General features: G+C 40.9%; 1 protein-coding gene and 1 long non-coding RNA gene across 2 annotated transcripts; both read right to left on the minus strand.

The window, feature by feature from the left end:
- Positions 1 to 8,336: 8,336 nt before the first annotated feature.
- LOC138955312 (uncharacterized) lies at positions 8,337 to 9,471 on the minus strand. Its single transcript, XM_070326935.1, has one exon. It carries the CDS (start codon positions 9,298 to 9,300, stop codon positions 8,362 to 8,364), a length of 939 nt encoding a protein of 312 aa, XP_070183036.1. The 5' UTR covers positions 9,301 to 9,471; the 3' UTR covers positions 8,337 to 8,361.
- A 6,303-nt stretch (positions 9,472 to 15,774) lies between these two features.
- Positions 15,775 to 17,014, minus strand: LOC138955313 (uncharacterized). Its single transcript, XR_011452186.1, has 3 exons — positions 16,916 to 17,014; positions 16,351 to 16,455; positions 15,775 to 16,117 (listed from the first exon to the last, which is right to left on the minus strand). It is a non-coding gene; the product is annotated as an uncharacterized lncRNA (long non-coding RNA).
- Positions 17,015 to 22,514: the final 5,500 nt, after the last annotated feature.

Raw genomic sequence — 22,514 nt, forward strand, 5'->3', positions numbered from 1 at the left:
ACACACACACACACACACAGACACACACACAGACAGACACACACACACACACACACAACACACACACACACACACATACACACATACCATAACACAGACACAGACAGACAGACAGACAGACAGGACACACACACACACACACACACACACACACACACACACACACACAAACACGCACACGCACACACGACGCACGACGATACCAACTGTCGAAACTATTAACATAAACGTGTTTACCTTTAATGATATTGATTGTTGAGGTAACACAGGTGTTATTGTTTTCACTGGAGCACGTTATAGTCGAACGATTGTTGCCTGACAGGTTGTCCACAAAAAACAGTGTACTGGTATTTCTATTTCTGGTTATGTTGTAGTCAGTGGAATGAGTGATACACGAGCAAGCCCCGCCAGAACCACATTTTGAGCAGTCCCCTATTCTGAGTTCTTGTCCTTGACCGGTGAGGGACCAGTATCCCACAGAAAAACCCGAGCACGTGATGTTGGGTGTCTCGTCTTCTACAAAGTTGAAAGTAGCATTCACGGAACATCTCATTTTAGTAGAGTCAACTGCAAACAACAGCAACGAACTGGGTTATTGCAACATAGTGATGTGAGAGAAATAAGGATCTACCAACAACAACAACAACAAAAACAACGCATATGCATGCTACAGAAATAGTACGAGATTATGCCTCTATGGGTACACAGACTAAATAAAAACTGTAAACTTACACGAACGTCAGGTGAATGTCTTACAATACATTTACTAGTAAATAAAGGCGAAAAACTTACCAACACATAAAGACGCCAGGAGTATGCAGGCGATACTAAACATATTGTTCGAGCTGGAATATTTTATCTCAAGAGCTTATACCAAGCTCAAGGAAGAAGTGCCCCACATCCACAACGCTAAGTCTCGGTCGTAGCACTGCTTGATGTTCTGCTGTCAGACACCGATTGAGTTCTACTTTGATAAACAGAGCGCTGGTGTCAAGTCACAAAATACTGTATACTCTTGTAAATCACCGACTACTCCGTTTAACGTCCGCTTCTTTGTTTCAATCAGTGGCCATACTGTTAAACGCGCACTCTTCTTGGATGAATACAGACAATTTTGCTAAACACACGCTATTTTGTTAAACACGGGTTCATCGTTTGAACTGACGATACTCTTTTAAACAAAGTACTGTTGGATACACTGAAGTGTGTAAACACAATCTACTCTGTTCAGCACAGACGTCTCAGATTGCTCTGTAAAGCACAGTCTATACTGTGAAACACTAGCTACTCTGTAAAGCACAGTCTATACTGTTAGACACGAGCTACTCTGTAAAGCACAGTCTATACTGTTAGACACGAGCTACTCTGTAAAGCACAGTCTATACTGTTAAACACTAGCTACTCTGTAAAGCACAGTCTAAACTGTTAGACACGAGCTACTCTGTAAAGCACAGTCTATACTGTTAGACACGAGCTACTCTGTAAAGCACAATATACACTGTTAGACACGAGCTACACTGTAAAGCACAGTCAATACTGTTAAACACGAGCTACCCTGTAAAGCACAGTCTATACTGTTAAACCCGAGCTACTCTGTAAAGCACAGTTTATACTGTTATACACGAGCTACCCTGTAAAGCACAGTCTATACTGTTAGACACGAGCTACCCTGTATAGCACAGTCTATACTGTTAGACACGAGCTACTCTGTAAAGCACAGTCTATACTGTTAGACACGAGCTACTATGTAAAGCACAGTCTATACTGTTAGACACGAGCTACTATGTTAAGCACAGTCTATACTGTTAGACACGAGCTTTTATGTAAAGCACAGTCTATAATGTTAGACCCGAGCTACTCTGTAAAGCACAGTCTATACTGTTCGACACGAGCTACTCTGTAAAGCACAGTATATACTGTTAGACGCGAGCTACCCTGTAAAGCACAGTCTATACTGTTAGACACGAGCTACCCTGTAAAGCGCAGTCTATACTGTTAAACTCGAGCTACTCTGTAAAGCACAGTATCTACTGTTAGACACGAGCTACTCTGTAAAGCACAGTCTATACTGTTAGACACGAGCTACTCTGTAAAGCACAGTCTATACTGTTAGACACGAGCTACTCTGTAAAGCACAGTCTATACTGTTAGACACGAGCTACTCTGTAAAGCACAGTCTATACTGTTAGACACGAGCTACCCTGTAAAGCACAGTTTATACTGTTAGACACGAGCTACCCTGTAAAGCACAGTCGATTATGTTAGACACGAGCTACTCTGTAAAGCACAGTCTATACTGTTAGACACGAGCTACTCTGTAAAGCACAGTCTATACTGTTAGACACGAGCTACCCTGTAAAGCACAGTATATACTGTTAGACACGAGCTACCCTGTAAAGCACAGTCTATACTGTTAGACACGAGCTACCCTGTAAAGCGCAGTCTATACTGTTAAACTCGAGCTACTCTGTAAAGCACAGTCTATACTGTCAAACCCGAGCTACTCTGTAAAGCACAGTCTATACTGTTAAACTCGAGCTACTCTGCAAAGCACAGTCTATACTGTTAGACACAAGTTGTGTCACCAAACACAAACTATTAACATTTCTTCCACATCGCAATTGAATTTATCAGCAGGTCCGCTCTTATGCGAGTTATGAAACGCTTTTCGCTTACACTTACACTTTATTAATTTTTAATACTGCTCTATGCATAATTATGTTCTATTCACACACTTCACCCGAAATGAAACTTCCTTGTTACATAAATGGAGCGAACAAAAATGGGTCTTAATCATCCACCTTGTGCCACCACCACCCGACACGTATTTTGTAGAAACATGATCAGTTTCGGCCGTATGTAAAGCACAGTCTATACTGTTAGACACGAGCTACCCTGTAAAGCACAGTCAATACTGTTAAACACTAGCTACTCTGTAAAGCACAGTCTATACTGTTAAACACTAGCTACCCTGTAAAGCACAGTCTATACTGTTAAACACTAGCTACTCTGTAAAGCACAGTCTATACTGTTAGACACGAGCTACCCTGTAAAGCACAGTATATACTGTTAGACACGAGCTACTCTGTAAAGCACAGTCTATACTGTTAGACACGAGTTACTCTGTAAAGCACAGTCTCTACTGTTAGTTCCTGGGTATGATATCCCCATATGTTTTTTTCATGTTTTTGATAAATGTCTTTGATGACGTCATATCCGGCTTTTCGTGAAAGTTGAGGCGGCACTGTCACGCTCTCATTTTTCAACCAAATTGGTTGAAGTTTTGGTCAAGTAGTCTTCGACGAAGCCCGGACTTCGGTATTGCATTTCAGCGTGGTGGCTTAAAAATTAATTAATGACTTTGGTCATTAAAAATCGGAAAATTGTAAAATAAAATAAAAATTACGTTTATCTTATTCTCCATCATTTTCTGATTCCAAAAACATATAAATATGTTATATTTGGATTAAAAACAAGCTCTGAAAATTAAAAATATAAAAATTATTATCAAAATTAAAATGTCGATATCAATTTAAAAACACTTTCATCTTATTCCTTGTCGGTTCCTGATTCCAAAAATATATAGATATGATATGTTTGGATTAAAAACACGCTCAGAAAGTTAAAACGAAGAGAGGTACAGAAAAGCGTGCTATCCTTCTCAGCGCAACTACTAAACCGCTCTTCTTGTCAATTTCACTGCCTTTGCCATGAGCGGTGGACTGACGATGCTACGAGTATACGGTCTTGCTGCGTTGCGTTGCGTTCAGTTTCATTCTGTGAGTTCGACAGCTACTTGACTAAATATTGTATTTTCGCCTTACGCGACTTGTTTCTATGTAAAATTGATGTTTTCACACTATTTTCGCCTTTACTTGTTTGTGTATGTTTAAATTGTATTACACGCAAACACAGAGAGAGAGAGAGAGAGAGAGAGAGAGAGAGAGAGAGAGAGAGAGAGAGAGAGAGAGAGAGAGAGAGAGAGAGAGAGAGAGAGATAGAGAGAAATAGAGAGAGAGAGAGAGAGAGGGAGAGAGAGAGAGAGAGATAGAGAGAGAAGAGATAGAGAGAGAGGGAGAGAGAGAGATAGAGAGAGAGAGAGAGAGAGAGAGAGAGAGAATACGAATACGAATACGAATACGAAAGTTTATTCAGTTTTAGGCCAGAGCCCCTTCTGAAGGGTATGCGTCCATATACAACATAATCATAGCAAATATTGTGTTTCATAAATGACCCAAATTTGTATACATCAAACAGTAATACATGTGTACATAGATCATGTCACAGTGATTAATCTTTTCATTCCCTGATAAATATATTGTGCTAATTTGGATATTTGACTGACATTTCCAGTAGACATAAGTAAAGTATATCGGTACATACATGGATGGTTATAATATTTTGGCTTTATCAATAATACTCTTAGGTCACGTAGTGCAGGACAGCAGAACATAAAATGTATTTCATTTTCTTCAGCCAATTTACACAGACGACACAACAAATCTTCCTCACTCCGTACACTATACCTACACCTGTGTACAGCAAGATCCGATACACCGAACCTGAATTTAGTTAATGCACTTTTCACATAGCTGTTCATTTCCATATCTATATACGCTTCAGTACTGCTTGTGGTCTTAAACAATCTGTATGTAGAAAATCGATCACTGCTTTGCATATGGTCGTTCCAGTCTTGCCATCTGCAATCTATCAATCGCTGTCTGAAACATTTTAGAAAACCACCAATACTGTCCACCCCTTGGTTGTACCATACATCTGCAAACCCATGAGAGAACAAACACTTTCGAACATCCGTCGCCCATGTAATCTTGCCATTACAATCTAAATTATAGAGAACTTTGTATGCTTTACATGGGATCTTAGAATTTTCCATTCTTGTTAGTTTTAGCCAATATGTAATGCACTTTACATATGAGTTTAGATATATTGGGAATCTTCCCAATTCACCATACACAAGGTCGTTTGGTGTTCTCATGTCTACATGTAGGAATCGTTTCATGGCGAATAAGTGTAGTTTTTCTATTTCAGTACCTTTTTGGAAAGCCCAAATCTCAGCACCATATTGCACAATCGGTTGGACTTGAGAATCAAACAATTTTGTAAACAATGTGTAAGAACTACTCTCTAGCTTGTGCAACACACGGAGTATACCAAACACTGCCCGTTTACCCCTACTCACCAAATCTTGACAGGAAACATTAAAACTGAGTCTCGTGGAAAAAAAATATTCCTAAATACTTATAAGCGTTAACAACAACAACTCTATCTGCACCATAATTCCATTTTTCACAACTAGCTAAATATCCTCCTTTACGGAAAACAATAATATTAGTTTTGTTCATGTTAACTTTCAACTCCAATCGAGAAGCTGCATTGTACATATTATTCAGCTGTCTTTGCAGGCCAACAACAGTTGTGGAGAGCAATACAATGTCATCAGCAAAAAGCAATATGAAAAATTCAACAAAATCAAATGTCACACCATGTTTTCCATTTTCCATTACTTCCAAAGCTAATTCATTAATGAATAACGAAAACAACACAGGGCTACATACATCACCTTGTTTTACCCCATATGTACAATTGATTACATCAGTAAATTTAGCGCCACATCTTATTTTAGCTTTCACATCCAAATACATGCTTTTCACACAACGATGCAATTTTCCTCTAATACCGTTTTTCATAAGTACAGGCCACAGAAGTTTCCTAGAAATCGAATCGAATGCCTTCTCAAAGTCAACAAATGCGACATACAATTTTCTGTTATTTGTAAACTGCTGACATCACACAGTGATATTCCCCTGTAGTTATTGGTGTCATTTATCTGACCTTTCTTAAACAGAGGCAAGATTATTGATTCCTTCCAGTTGTCCGGGTAAAAACCACTATCAAACAAGACATTAAACAACCTTACTAAAAACACCACCACAGCCTCACCCGAATGCTTGAAAAACTCACCAATCAGCCCATCTGGACCAGCAGACTTTCCGTTCTTCAGCTTTCTAATTGCAAGAGTGACTTCTTCTTTCGAAATCGGTCTATCTAATACATGTTCAACAACATCATCATCATTTCCTTCATCATTAACATCAGCATTTTCATCCACAGCCCCATCAACGACGTCCACTATAGCTACATGTGTGTCCTTCTCTAATACATTCTTAAAATGTTGGAACCAATCATCTAGAGTAATGTTATGACGCGGCTGCGTTTTCCTCCGTGAAAGTTTCTTCATAGTTTCCCAAAATAGTTTCTGCGATTTTACTGAGCTGCTCAAGTCAGCGAGTAGACCAGCGTTATAGCTTTTCTTTTTCATAACGATCAGGTATTTATATTCACGCCTAGCAATGCAATATATATTTTTATCCAGAACATCTTTTGATTTTCTACATTTATGTAACATCTTACGGACATGCCTTTTTGCTGTTTGACATTCATGGTCAAACCATTCTCTCTGTAACGACTTACCACCTATTGACATTCTTTTTTTCATGCATTCACCTTGCTGTTTTATGACATCATTAAACTTGTTCAGTGCGGCGTTAACATCATTCTCAATTAAGGCAGCAGCATTGACAAGTTCGTACTGTACATCACCTGAATTCATTAAAGAGGAGAAGGCAGCCGCACATTCAGTCTTCCAACAGTATTTGACAACAAATTCGTCAACCTCACAACCAGCTTCATTCATAATGGCATTCGGCATACATCTTTTATCATGCAGAACCAACTCCACCGGCATATGGTCTGATTCAATACGCTCTAAAACATTTAACTTGCAATTATTCGCAGCTGCTTCAAATAGATTTACAGACATCAAAAAGTAGTCATTCACACTGCTTCCACTATCAGAAATAAATGTGTATCGTCCACGAAGGTCACCTTGACACATTCCATTCAGAATACACAATCCGAAACCAGTACACATACAAAGCAATTTTTTCCCGTAATTGTTCAAGATTTTATCTTCGGAGGACCTTTTTGTCTCAAGCAAATCCACTTTACTAACGTGTACATATAAATCCTGTTCGTCAACGTAATCAGGTGTAATATCCGAGGTCCTAGAATTCAGGTCACCACATATGATTACATCTACATCATCCAAAGACAAAAGACTATCCGCCAAGCATGATTCTAAAATATTTATTCCATTTTCAAAATCAAAAGCAGTATAATACGGTGAATGTTCAGGTGGGATGTATGCACAGAGAAGCAAAATGTCCTTAGTGAACCTAAAGTACTCTTTATGCAGAACAAACGAAAGGAAGTAGTGGCTATCACTTTCCAACTGTGTTACGTGAGGGATAATATTATTCCGTATTAGACATATCACCCCACCCGAACATCTTCCCTGCCGCGTCAATTTGACTGCTGGCTTGACGAAAACCGTATGGTCATTAAAAAGACATGACTCGAAAGTTAGAACAAACGTCTCTACTAGACAGACAATGTCATAAGAAGAGAGAAAATCGACAAACTCGGGATCGTCTAATTTTGACAAGATACCGCAAACATTCCAATGAAGAAAAGATAATGAGTTAAAAGAATTTTCAACGTCATCAGATCGATCAGTGCCATTTAAATTTGACGCATCCACCACCTCGTCATCACCGTCACTATTCTCACCACCCCCATCAATTTCACCCTGTTCTTGCTCATTTCCACTCTCGTTTTCACTTTCTCCCTCACTTCCCCCCTCCCCACTCTCGACCGCACGCTCGTTCATATGAAGCATACAACTATCATTGCTAGACATACGTGTATCGTATAAACTGCTGCTATCCATTTCATGTATAACTTTATCCTCGTACACATTCCAACCACAAGCAATATAAATGCCGCTATCATCCATGTCTTTTGCAGTGCGAGGGGTTGGACAGTCACGATAATGGGTAAATGCAGTAGGCCTATTGGTTACACGGCCGTTTCTATTATCAGTTATATTTGGTGTATCCTCTATCATAATAATTGTCTGGGTGTCCGAGACTAGATTACAGGTATCGTCTACAGCAGCGCTGTCTACAGAACTATTGTCGTCACTATCACCATTCGGCGGCGTTTCACCACTGTCAAGTGCCAAAACACATTCGCTGGTCTGCCACTGAGCCCCTGTGACACGAACACTTTCAATATCACTGTCCGTAGCACACGGCTGGCCTGCGCGTAAGTTTGTGACAGTGATGTCACCAGTCACGGAAAATTCACGTGCACTAGCTTCAGTCAAAACCGGTGTCGCTTCAGGTCTATCTCCCCTCTTATTTCGTACCACAGGAACAATTTTCTTATTCACAGTCTTTTTCGTTTTTGTGTGGTATCACTATCAGGGCGGCCACCTTCCTATCTTAATTCTTTAAGAACCTCTCCATCGGCATCCAGTACATGCTTCTTACCTTCTATCAGAAGGTGATCAAACACCATCGTAGCCCTTTTACCTTCTGACCTGGCTAGCTTCAGATGCGGTAACAACTTGCGTCTTATATCCCTCACGCGCATGGAGAAATCCTCGCCAATGAAGATCTGGCTCCCTTGTAGCTTCCGTTTTGCTCTCAGCATCTTCACTTTGTCCTGGTAGAAAGTACAGCGCGCAATCACCGGTGAGTTTGGCTTGGCACTAAGACGATGCACTCTGTCAAACTGCACGTCCTCTGATAGTTCAAGCTTGTCCGTAATCATTTCTTTCAGCACAGCTTCACACTCGTCTGATGTCTCGTCCTTCCTTCTTTCCATCCCGTGAATAATGATGTTATTGCGCTTGGAACGACATTCTAGATCGTCTGTTTTCTTCTCCATGTCACCCAAACGTTTTTCTAAGCTTATGTTGTATTCTTGGAGCTGTCCATTCTGATTCTGAAGTTCAGACACCTCTTCCTTTAGATCTTTCACTTCCTCCTGCAAGGTCACATAACTTTCACGAAGGTTCTTCACGTCGCCCGACATGTCGTCAAATTTACTGTTCATACTTCGGAGCATAGTCATGACGTCTTTCAGCGTTGGGTCCTGGCTCTGTGAGGTACTCTGTGAGGAACCCAATCGTGTCTGTCTTAACTCTGGGCCTGGTCCTGGATTCTTCTCCACGTCGCCACATTGCATGAGCCATCCACCCCAGAACAGAAGAGACAGGAGCAATCCAAAGGTGACACCGTCTACCCTGTTTCGAAGTGTGTATACAGTCAGAAACATGGCGGCTTTCTTCTTCGCCCTCTTGAACATGAATCCAATAAAAACATGGTTGAATCCGCCGCACACTGAGCGAAACTCCAGTGCTGACGAAGGCATGATGGCATCACATACAACCTTGCAAAATCTTGGAAGCAATGTCTTTGGAAATACCTTGAAAATTAGAGAAACTTGCAGAGCTCACAACACTTGCTGCGCACGGGTATGACCTTGACACGCACCCCCCGAGAGAGAGAGAGAGAGAGAGAGAGAGAGAGAGAGAGAGAGAGAGAGAGAGAGAGAGAGAGAGAGAGAGAGAGATGGAGAGAGAGAGAGATGGAGAGAGAGAGAGAGAGAGAGAGAGAGAGAGAGAGAGAGAGAGACGATTAACGATTAACGATTAACGAGTTTATTGCATTTAGGCAACATGCCCCTTGCAATTGGGGGAAAACGTGGCAAAAACAACGTCAAGGACAAACATAAATGTAATACTGGTGGACTATCTAGTCCATCAGAAAAAGTAATTGTGATATTATATAATATGTACATTACAATGACGGCCATAGCCGGTTAAATAGTGTAATTAAGTTGTCGCCTTTTCTGCTATTGTTCAGGATTTGCAATCAGCTCTTGTCTAAGTTTTAAACAATCAAAAATAAATGATGCCAGCATTTCCTGATTTTCAATATTCATTAAGTTGACAAAATTTCTAGCTCTCAAACAATTATTGGGACATAATTCCAATCGTCTATTTACATTGTATCTGTGCCTGTTGCAATATAAGTCGTTTATGCCAACTCTAAATCGGACCAGAACGTCTCTATAACGTCTAATATGCAAACTTGTAAAATAGTTTTGAAACTTCGATAGGTCACAAATCGTTCACTATCAAATAACTTTGCATGCCAGTCTTGTTGAAAGCAATCGAGCAAACGCTGCTTAAGCATCTTCAAAAAACCAGTTTTATTACCGACCTGCTGCTCAATCCAAGAATAGCCAAAACCCAGGCGAAACACATGGTTTTTAATGTCACTAGCCCAAGTCTTAATCCCTCTTTCCTCTAAACGTTTAAGATGATCGTAAATTGCTCTTGGAATTCTATGGGAAGGCATTTCTAATAGTTTTAGCCAGTATTTAATTGCTTTCATAAGGGAATTAATAAAAAGTGGGTGTCTGCCCAATTCACCATATATCATGGTATTATGCGTTTTCTGACTCACTGATAAGAGTTTCTTGCATGCATACATTTGGACCCGTTCAATTTCCGCAATTTCTTTTACACCCCATATTTCGGACGCATACAAAAGAGCAGGCTGAACTTGGAGGTCGAACAAACGCAAAAATACTTTTATATCATTACATTCTATTCTCCATAATGCCCGTAAAATATCCATCACTTTTTTCTTTGCTCGTGCAGCGATTTGCTCCATTGCTGTACATATTGAAAGTTTAGTTGTCAGTGTAAAGCCTAAGTAAGTGTAAGAGTTAACCACTTCTAGTAGATCACCGTTTAAATACCATTTCTCACGCGCTGCTAGGTAGCCTCCCTTGCGGAATACCATCACTTTAGTCTTACTAAGGTTGACTGACAGTCCCAGTCTACCGAAGGCCCTAGCAAGCACATTTAACTGGTTCTGCAGGCCAACAACCGTGTGTGAAACAAGGGCTAAATCATCTGCAAATAATAAAGCGAAAATTTCTTCTATTAGGTTAGATAAAGTGATGCCATGTCTTCCGTCTCTTTTTATATTTAGTCAAGTTTTGACTAAATATTTTAACATCGAGGGGGAATCGAAACGAGGGTCGTGGTGTATGTGCGTGTGTGCGTGTGTGCGTGTGTGTGTGTGTCTGTGTGTGTGTGTAGAGCGATTCAGACTAAACTACTGGACCGATCTTTATGAAATTTGACATGAGAGTTCCTGGGTATGAAATCCCCGAATGTTTTTTTCATTTTTTTGATAAATGTCTTTGATGACGTCATATCCGGCTTTTCGTGAAAGTTGAGGCGGCACTGTCACGCCCTCATTTTTCAACCAAATTGGTTGAATATTTTGGTCAAGTAATCTTCGACGAAGCCCGGACTTCGGTATTGCATTTCAGCTTGGTGGCTTAAAAATTAATTAATGACTTTGGTCATTAAAAATCGGAAAATTGTAAAAAAAAATAACAATTTATAAAACGATCCAAATTTACGTTTATCTTATTCTCCATCATTTGCTGATTCCAAAAACATATAAATATGTTATATTCGGATTAAAAACAAGCTCTGAAAATTAAATATATAAAAATTAGTATCAAAATTAAATTGTCCAAATCAATTTAAAAACACTTTCATCTTATTCCTTGTCGGTTCCTGATTCCAAAAACATATAGATATGATATGTTTGGATTAAAAACACGCTCAGAAAGTTAAAACAAAGAGAGGTACAGAAAAGCGTGCTATCCTTCTTAGCGCAACTACTACCCAGCTCTTCTTGTCAATTTCACTGCCTTTGCCATGAGCGGTGGACTGACGATGCTACGAGTATACGGTCTTGCTGAAAAATGGCATTGCGTTCAGTTTCATTCTGTGAGTTCGACAGCTACTTGACTAAATATTGTATTTTCGCCTTACGCGACTTGTTAATTCTTCAGCAACCTCGTTAACAAATAGGGCAAAAATTTTCGGTGACAATAAACAGCCTTGTTTCAGACCGATTGGTGATCCAAAGAACTCTGTATAGTCCTGAGAGAGAGAGAGAGAGAGAGAGAGAGAGAGAGAGAGAGAGAGAGAGAGAGAGAGAGAGAGAGAGAGAGAGAGAGAGAGAGAGAGAGAGAGAGAGAGAGAGAGAGAGAGAGAGAGAGAGAGAGAGAGAGAGAGAGAGAGAGAGAGAGAGAGAGAGAGAGAACAACAAACCCCAAGGAAATTGTATCTTTAAAGCTTTTATTTCCAAAAGCAGTAAAACAAATAATCATGGTAATCCAGCTAACGGACGAATAACAGGCATTGATTCAAATAAAGAGAGCATGTCATATGTTTGACAATGTGCTACATCTCAGACGAAATAACGTGCAAATGTAATGATAATTCTTTTAGAGGGTTCGAAGTATAATCACCATTTGTGATGTACCTCGTCAGACTTTTGAAATTGTTGAAAGCTCAGAGGGTTTTTCTCCATATATGAGCCAGCGGAAATATTTTGATTGTCTTTCATAATGTGTGGTTTGGGTAGTCTCCTATAAGTAAGACTATCTCTGTCTATCTATCTGTCTGTCTGTCTCTCTCATCCCCGCCCCACTCACCCCTTCTCCTTCGACTCAAATTGAGCTAGGAAATGAATAGTCATCTGTTTGGAGTGAAAAGAAATCAGAACATTCTGTTCTAAGTACATGTATACTAGTGTGCACTGGCTCCCTGTCAACACCCGAATCTCCCACAAACTGTCCACTCTGGTCTACAAGTGTCTCAACGACTCTGCTCCCGAGTACCTTCAATCCTCCCTGGACCTGTACACCCAGCCCTCCGGGCGTCCCCTTCGTTCTACTGCTGACCCACTCCGCCTTCACATCCCTCGCTCGAAACTCGCATCTGCTGGTCAGCGTGCATTCCCCTCCGCGGGCCCCTCCCCTAACTCACATTCCCTCTTGGTTTAAGCGTGTGTTATTCATTTTCATTGATACACGTTTTAAACAGTAACAACATTAAGAACGTTAACAAGCAGACTGCTTATGGACACGTTCTAAAAATGATAATCAATACACATTCCGATAACAAAACATGGCGAACAAGTGATAACTTCAACACTTAACTTTCATAATATTTCTTTCTTTTTTCTATATAAATAAAATGAAGAGAGAGAGAGAGAGAGAGAGAGAGAGAGAGAGAGAGAGAGAGAGAGAGAGAGAGAGAGAGAGAGAGAGAGAGAGAGAGAGAGAGAGAGAGAAGAAGAGAGAGAGAGAGAGAGAGAGAGAGAGAGAGACTGAGAGCGAGGGAGAGAGAGAGAGGGAGAGAGAGAGCGAGAGAGAGAGAGAGAGAGAGAGAGAGAGAGAGAGAGAGAGAGCATGCTTTGCTATATCACTTGCACTGTTAATATAGAATATCAGCCGAAGCGATCAGTTGACATAACATAATCCTGTACAACATAACATATTTTTCAAAAATATTGTTAGATCAGTATTTCCAAACAAGGGTGTTTTGCAGTCCAGAACGTGCGTTGACAGACTATTGAATAATATGTTCTGTAAATTTTGTACAGTGTAAGAAAACATGTTCAGCATCTTTCGGGCATACTCCACACGTGCACTCTAAATTATTAGAGAGGGGTTGGTTTACTAAGTCTTGTTGCAAATCGCTCATATTTAATCTCAACCTGCATGCTGTGCCTGGCGGTTGTCTGATTGATAATACTGTGGAACAACAACTTCTCCATCGGTCAAATATCTTTTAAATTCACCAACTGACTGCGTTTGTCGTATATTTTCTGGAAAAGTATTCCACAAAGCTGTCGTTGAAGTAAAAAATGAAGATTTATATAACTCACTTCTGCACAATGGAACCTTACGTTCAAGAGGGCGTCGTCTGTGGTATGGATTTACATAAATATTCTGGGGTTAAACGATTTACAATTTTATAATACAGCAACAGTTTAGGACGACGTCCCTTTTTTGTCAAGGGCAAAAACCCGATTCATTATACAGTTTTTGATGGCTTGTACCGCGGACTGCACCTATGCAATGATTCGGATTGCGTTGAGATGCAATGTCTCCAACTCGTTTGCTAAACACTTCGTACAGTTATCCCAAATAATGTCCGCATAATCAAACGAAGGTAATATACATGATTTATATATAACTTCAAGCGTTTTTCTGTTTAAATGATACTTGAATAAACCAAAACACGCAATTGACTTTCTACACTTAGCAATGAGACTTTGTATGTGGGAATCCCATTTACAATTACCTTGTAGGATGACGCCAAGGTGCTTGTGATTTTCAACATCAATTAAGTGCATGGGCATCTTCGAAATACAATGGTGGAAGTAACACATGTTTTTGCCTAGAAATGTCCAACAATTCTGTCTTTTGACAATTAAACGTGACTTTTCATTTAAAAGCCCACGCGCAAATTTTATCCAAATCAGAATTACAAATCTCTGCTCGTATATCATCGCTATTCAAACATAAATACATACTCGTATCGTCTGCAAAGAGTGTCAATACTGAGTCAAGACCAACACCAATATCGTTAATATAAATGATAAATAATAGAGCTCATAAAACAGAACCCTGAGGGACACCAGCAGAAGGGGTAACACAACTTGATTTGGTTCATTTCAGTACTACTGCTTGCCTGCGATCGCTCAAGTAATGTTCGAACCAAACAAACAAGGGACCTCTTATACCAATCGCCTCAAGCTTGTGGAGCAGACCACGATGTCAAAATTTATCGAAAGCTTTAGATACATCAACGAATATTGCCTGTGACATAATGTTTTTATCAAGTGCAACACAATATTATTCATACATACTCAGTAATTGATAAACAGTCGATTCACCAGCAATAAAACCAGATTAACAGTGTGCATGTAATCAAATTATAATTTTGCAAATAACCAAACACACGGATTTGTATACATTTTTCGAGCACTTTCCCAATACAACTCAGCAAAGAGATTGGATCTCTCTCTCTAAAAAAAGGATAACAGTGGTTAAGGAGCGAAAAACAGGGGAAAGCTATAGCGAAAAACAAGTAAACAAAGAGGATATACACGTTTTTATACAAATTAGGAAAATATAATGAATGAACATGGTCCCTGTCAAAATCGCTGCCGCGGCTGTCGGAAATAGAAGTTAACAAAATGAACGGAGATGGAATTGTACTGAGTGTATACCACATGAAACAAATGACGAAGAAAGAAAACTGTTTTAAGTCATTTGAAGCAACAAACAAGAACAACACTTGCTAATAAATTACGTGTCAAGCATCCTGCACACGAAGCAGTTTAACATGCAAGTCGATGTCGCGTAATTTAGTCGTGCACCGAAGCTTAATATTGTGTGGCTCTCAAATAATACATCCACACATGTACACCCACCGAAAACACACATACTCCCACACACACCCACACACACACGTCTTCAGAGTAAAGCAGCAAATGCGGGGAACAAAAATCAGAGAAATATTCAAACATGTAAGTGTCAAAAAAATGCTCGCACACAGTAAAACACTCGACGCATTATACTGGTTTCATGTATGGCACTCCCACACACACCCACACACACACATTCCCTCTTCCCTGGTTTGTATATGGGCCAATGGCCACACGTATAATAAACCATCCAAAAGTCTCTCTCTCTCTCTCTCTCTCTCTCTCTCTCTCTCTCTCTCTCTCTCTCTCTCTCTCTCTCTCTCCCCCATCTCTCCCCCATCTCTCTCTCTCTCTCTCTCCCCCATCTCTCTCTCGCTCTCTCTCTCTCGCTCTCTCTCTCGCTCTCTCCCTCTCTCTCTCTCCCCCATCTCTCTCTCTCTCTCTCTCTCCCATCTCTCTCTCTCTCTCTCTCCCCCATCTCTCTCTCTCTCTCTCTCTCGCTCTCTCTCTCTCTCTCTCTCTCTCTCTCTCTCTCTCTCTCTCTCTCTCTCACTTTCTATTTCTCTCTATCGCTATTTATCTAAAATGGCAGGTAATACAACACAAACAGTGTAAATGTCAAGCAACGTGCTGCCGTTATTTTAGATTCAACATTACTAGCATTCATCTGCTTTAACATCCTTTTATTTCATACATTTGTTGCTTCCTGCTATAGACACGATACCTAGACAAATAATAGCATGTGTTTAGTTATCGCAGTTTAAATTGGCATGCAACCCTTAATCATCGGCTGGACCTGGTGGCACCATTTTCAGAGTACTGTGATGTCAAGCCTACATCAGACCGGCGCAGACTTTCATAGGGTGTTGCTGAAACAGAACGATACAGCGTAGGTTTTTGTGTCAAAACAAGATAGCAAGACGGAGAGATGGGTAGACACAATGTCAGTCAAAACCAACTGCTACAATTACACGCACACGCAGACTGCAGGCAACCAGTCAACCAACCAGCCAGACCAATGGACCGTAACAAAGATCCACGGTTACACTCCCAAAACGTTGACATTAGTAAACGGTTTCATTCAAATGTAAGTACTGCCTACCTCAAGTGTCTGCGTGCATAGCGTGTCCATGACGACCAACGTCCGAGTACTCGGATCTCATTCCTACTTGAGACATCTGCAGACTGTCGTAGGGAAGCTGGTCCTCTGGAACAGAGGAAGTTTTCATAATCCTAGCGGTAGGTTACAAGACAGTGATTTATGTAGTCTGTGTTTGTCTGCCTGTCTGTCTGTCTGTCTCCTAGCTCTCTCTCTCTCTCTCTCTCTCTCTCTCTCTCTCTCTCTCTCGCTCTCTCTCTCTCGCTCTCTCTCTCTCTCAGTCTCTCTCTCTCTCATTCTCTCTTTCTCTCTCTTTCTCTCTCACTCTCTCTCTCTCTCTCTCTGCCAATGCTTAATCTACTACCCTCGTTAAATAAAGAATTGTCATTGTCTCTCTCTATCTCTCTCTCTCTCTCTCTCTCTCTCTCTCTCTCTCTCTCTCTTTCTCTCTGTCTGTCTGTCTGTGTGTCTGTCCGTTTTACTCTCTCTCTCTCTCTCTCTCTCTCTCTCTCTCTCTCTCTCTCTCTCTCTCTCTCTCTCTCTCTGTCTCAACGATGTTGTCACTTACCATGTCGCGTAGTGTGCGATGCTACAGGGGTTAAGTAGTAGTCCCCTGACGGATTTTCGTCCACTGAATGGTTCTCTCTGGAAAAAAAGAGATCCCGTCACTGTACAGTACTGCTGCAGTTTCTATTCCCAGTATCATCAGCAAATTTACACAGATTAGTAGGTGTATTTTGAAAAGCATGTTTCTGGCGAAAACAGAGAAAAGTGTATAACAGTATTTGAAAGGTAACAAACCCAAAATGTAAACAAGTCGCGTGAATCAAAATTAATACATTAAGTCAATCGGTTGAATTCACAGAATGAAACTGAACGCACTGCGGCATTTCACGACAACACCCGCGGCAGCGGCCGGCTTGCTTGAAGGGACAAGCCAGTAATCATAGCGTAGTGGCGTATGACGCTTCAGAGGAAAGCACGCTTCCGGTATTATGTTTAACTTTCTGAGCTTATTTTTAATCCAAATATAACTCATCTATTTGTTTTTGAATCAGGAATATTAAAAAATAAATGTTAATTTGGGATCGATTACTACAATTTTGTAAGCTTCCAAGCTGAAATGCAATCCAATAGACCAGGCTTCGTCGAAGAATGCTTGACCAAAATGTGAGGGCGGGACAGGGTGTGTCTCCTAAACTTTAAAGGCACAGTAAGCCTCCCGTAAACCATCACAGATACTGTCCGGCTTTTACACACAGTACAAACACCCTTTCATTTAAACACTCACCGCTTGAGAACATCCTGGGTGCCCTCCGTAAAGAGCGAGCAATTTTCAAAGAATTTATTTATGCGTGGTTTATCTTACTCCTGAGCCATTGTGAACCCGTGTGATGCAGTTTCCTTTTTTCACAATGCAGTCGTCAGTTTGTAATTTGAATGCGGCTCGCTGTGAGCTTATCTGCAATAGCACGTTATTATGTACCTCTGACTTTTCACGAAACAAACGAATGTGGTTCATAAGAACTCGAGCGATGGCTTTTGACTGCCTATAAACCGTCGTCTGCTACGAAAACCACGACCTTGCGTGACCCTGCTTCCGGGCTTTTCTTTTTTCAAACTTTCAAAACTTCGAATTGTACTGATCTTGTCTTGATGAAAAAATAATTCTTTTATGATTTAAGAATGTTTGTGTAACAAGCTGTCAATTTATTATTTAAATTTTAAAAGTTAGGTCTAGCGCCAAAACGCACCATCATCTATTGCCAGTTGAAGGGAAGTAACTCATTTTTGACCTGAGTTCAGGATGGGTCCGATTGAGATGGTCTCAATCCGAAAAATTAATTCTTTGAAAATTGCTCGCTCTTTACGTAGGGCACCTAGGATGTTCCCGTTCGGTGAGTGTTCAAATGGAAGGGTGTTTGTACTGTGTGTAAAAGCCTGACATTATCTGTGATGGTTTACGGGAGGCGTACTGTGCCTTTAACACAATGTCAAATTATGACATCATCAAGAACATGTATGGACAAAATGGAGACACAAAATGAAGATATAATTCGCAGAAACTCTCATGGAAATATTCATGACGATCGGTCCAGAAGTTTTCTTTGAATAGCTACACACACACACACACACACACACACACACACACACACACGCACGCACGCACGCACGCACGCACGCACATACACACACACACACACACACACACACACACACACCACGACCCTCGTCTCGATTACCCCCTCTACGTTAAAACATTTAGTCAAGTTTTGACTAAATGTAACAAAACAGACGGCGTTCATCGCTTTAGATAAACAAAAGTGTGTTTTGCAATTACTACCCCTTTTTTGCCGAACACTGTAATTTATCTAAGTCCACTAAATGGGCCACTGGCCTTTGGCTTGTACTTTTCATAACTTACTACCGGCACGGTTGGCCTAGTGGTAAGGCGTCCGCCCCGTGATCGGTAGGTCGTGGGTTCGAACCCCGGCCGGGTCATACCTAAGACTTTAAAGTTGGCAATCTAGTGGCTGCTCCGCCTGGCGTCTGGCATTACTAGGGGTTAGTGCTAGGACTGGTTGGTCCGGTGTTAGAATAATGTGACTGGGTGAGACATGAAGCCTGTGCTGCGACTTCTGTTTTGTGTGTGGCGCACGTTATATGTCAAAGCAGCACCGCCCTGATATGGCCCTTCGTGATTGGCTGGGCGTTGAGCAAACAAACAAAAATCTCATAATTTACTCGCCAAACCAACCATTTGTTTCAGCAACTTGACTCGCATTTGGCGAGTAGATTAACATTTCTACTCGCCATTTACATGTTTCTCCTCGCCATGGCGAGTAAAATACTCACCACTTTCAGGCCTGCTATTATCGTTTGGTGCGCAAGCAACTGATTTTAAAGAAACACACAATCACAAATAGCAACAAAAAGTAAGCTTGAAATAAATATAAGTTTTAACCCTTTCTACACCACCTATGTTGACCAAGCTTTTGTTTAGCCGAGACCAGATGTGCTGCAGCAGGTCACTCAGAATTGTAGTAACTGTGTAGTAACTGGGTATCAACACGCTGGAATGCAGGCGTTAGATCGACGTTACAGGAAGTGACTGAAGTGAATGTGTCTACGGATAGAGCCATATGAGTGGATCCGTACCTGTGAGACAATGAGTTAAAACAAGAGGCGAAGCCTTCAAGGCTCCCGTAAGAAATCGACAAACAGTAACACAAGCTCAAAATTAATCACTCCGTCACACGCACATGCACGCCACACACACACACACCACACACTCAGAGTTAAAACTAACGCATCATATTTACTCCATGTATAATTTTTAAAAGAAGTCAAACAGATAAATCAGAAGTAGATCTGGGGGTACTGTGTTTATTTGGAAATCTACTATCAGCTTATCTGTCTTTTGCACTGCAGACACTAAGGCCTTAACAGAAATAGGTGTGGTTACGGTAACCCGACCTACCCTATTTTTAGGGGCCGACCCTATAACTTTTTATTACATTTGTCAAACAAAAAAAAAAAAAAAAAAAAAAACAGTGCAAAAAACGCAATGAAAGCAAAAGCGCCCGTGTCGCACACTTATTTCCCTGTCAAGTAGGTTTAATTTGTACACATTAGAAAAAAAAAGTAAAAAAAAAAAAAAAGTGATTGCCTACCTACCTACCCTATTTTTGTTGGCTATGTTACCGTAACCACACCTATTTTTTTTTTGGCCTAAGCAATAGGTACCTGCCATGTGATCACTTTTTCCACTGCTGTCCTCAGTCATATACTTTTCATCAAGACTTGTCACCATGCCGAGTGGATCTAAATTCAGAAGTCGTCATGTGGCTGAGGCATATCTGACATAGCGTCGATCTTGTTGTAGCTTATCCTCCTTTCTGAAACAAAAGGCAAAATACGATTAGTTGTGATGACTACAACCTACACAAATAAAAACAGTGTTTTGATACTGAATAGTCGGGTTATACAAGCTACTTTACCTATGCAGCATGCATGGGAATCCTACATTATGCGAAACATGTCAACTGACTGCAGCAGCCTGGTTCTTAAAATAATTCTGACGGTCAACACAGTCAACACACTATTCACAGTCCATTGAGGAGCAACTGAGGTACTCTCCAGTGGTGGATTTAGGAGGGGGCGGGAAAGGGGGCCCGGACCCCCCCTATAGGGAAAGAGAGAGATTCAGGGGAGGGGGGTTGGGGGTCATGCACCCGACCCACCATGGCATTTTCGGGCGCTTTGCACCCTCAATTCAGACGCTTCGCGCCTTCAAGTTCGTGAAAAACAGTTTGGGTGTGCCCCCCTTTCCTGGATCCACCCTTGCTATCTGATGGTCTTGTTTGAATGATAACGATCAACTCAGAAGGAAGAAATCAACAGAGGAAAAAATAAACCATTAACATTAACCGCTGAAAAATACAGAATCACATGTGGCATTATGTAGAACAAAATTCCACAGCAAGCTTTCTTTGGACGACTGTTGTTGTCTCAAAACTCGCATTCTACCTGCTGTCCAACAGAAGCTAATCTTACTTTGTGCTGCCTTGAAAAAAAATGCCAACAAAGCCAAGGAAGCTGTTGCAAGGTGAGTTTACCAAACGTTTACCAAACGAATCGTGATAAGCTTATGACAGCAAATAGTACAATCAAAGGAGGAGTCTGGAAAGAAACGCGATACAGATCTAGGTAGATCTAGCATTCACAAATTGTCTGAAGAAAGGCACCACATTTTACAGACAGAACCATTAGAGAATGTTTTGAAACTGAGGCAAAATCGTAATAATTTTGACTTTGAGAACAGATTCATCCCGTTTCCTTATATCTGCATGTTCAAGTAAATAGTAGACAGTTTTATACGGGCAGAGTAAACTTAAGACTCCACTGCAAGTCTTGAAATTCACATAAATCGAACCAAGAACAAAGACATCCAAACATTACAGGCAGTTTAGATCAACTAATTTCACTGGAGGTGACTGCCTAGCACTGTTTTTCATATCCGTGTCTGCTGAAATAGAAAGAAATTAAACAAAACGAATGATCAGTAAGCTTATGTGACACGCTTTATGAGTGGGAGACACTAGATCTGTCTGTACTTACATTGTTACTGGGGACACGACTCAGCCAGATCGACACTGCGCTTTCGACAGCTGATCTTCCCTGCGCAGACACTGGAAACACGCTGTGCAGATCAAACTGTTGGAAATCTCCTTTGGCTTTGGTATCTTCTTTATCTATTTTTCTTGAGCTAAGAAATCGAACAATGTGAAATCGTCTTTTCCGAATCGGCGAATGCAGTGAGAACTGGAAAGTGAGTCTTTTCCCACAATCCTTAGCGCGACCCCTACCTAACCTGGTCTTGACTAACCTGGTCTACATACCACACACGACACAAACCGGTCAGCTGCGTGTACCCCCTTAAACCACCCCACCACCCGTTTTCTTTGGATACACACTTTAACTACACACATGCCGACAAAATGTTGATCATTGGTTCAATACTTTGAAGATGTTGCTTGAAAAATAACCAGGTGAAATGAGTATTTCGGTGTTTAGTCAAATGTTAAAGTTTCTACCACAGACATACACACGCACACACGCACAAACGCACAGACAGACAAAGTTACGATCGCATAGGCTACACTTACGTGAGCTAATGACATAACGCAATGTTACGGTCGCCTTTTAGGTGACAGGGAGTACAGGTAAGTTGGGATGGTTAGTTAGTTAGTTAGTTGTTGCTTTTTGGGTCCAGCGGACCATATAGGCCAAATCAGGACCCCAGTTGGGATGGGGGTGACCAAGGGAGAGGAAGGAGGATACGAAGAAAGGTGGACTATCTATACATAACTGTCCTTACCTGTGGGAATGAGTATCGGATGGTCCATCCTGTTGACCTCCTGGCACAACACGAGATCAACATTAGTGTATGTGTGTGTGTGGGGAGGGGGGCATATGTGTGTATGTGTGCTTGTACATTAGAGACAAAGAGAGAGATAAGGGATGGTGAATGACTCAAGACTCAAAGATTTGAATGTCCTTAAAACAACAAGAACAAATGCCTCGCAGTGTCAGGCGGTTTAAAACACAAACAATTAAGCCTCTCATTCACTCACAGTTCAAAACGGCACTAAAAAGATCCTCAA

The sequence above is a fragment of the Littorina saxatilis genome, unplaced genomic scaffold (genome assembly GCF_037325665.1).
Source record: "Littorina saxatilis isolate snail1 unplaced genomic scaffold, US_GU_Lsax_2.0 scaffold_1654, whole genome shotgun sequence".
In the NCBI taxonomy this organism is placed as follows: domain Eukaryota; kingdom Metazoa; phylum Mollusca; class Gastropoda; order Littorinimorpha; family Littorinidae; genus Littorina; species Littorina saxatilis.

What these genes read in the sequence shown, in the direction of transcription:
- LOC138955312 (XM_070326935.1), bottom strand. Translation starts at nt 9,300, where the DNA reads ATGCCTTCGTCAGCACTGGAGTTTCGCTCAGTGTGCGGCGGATTCAAC.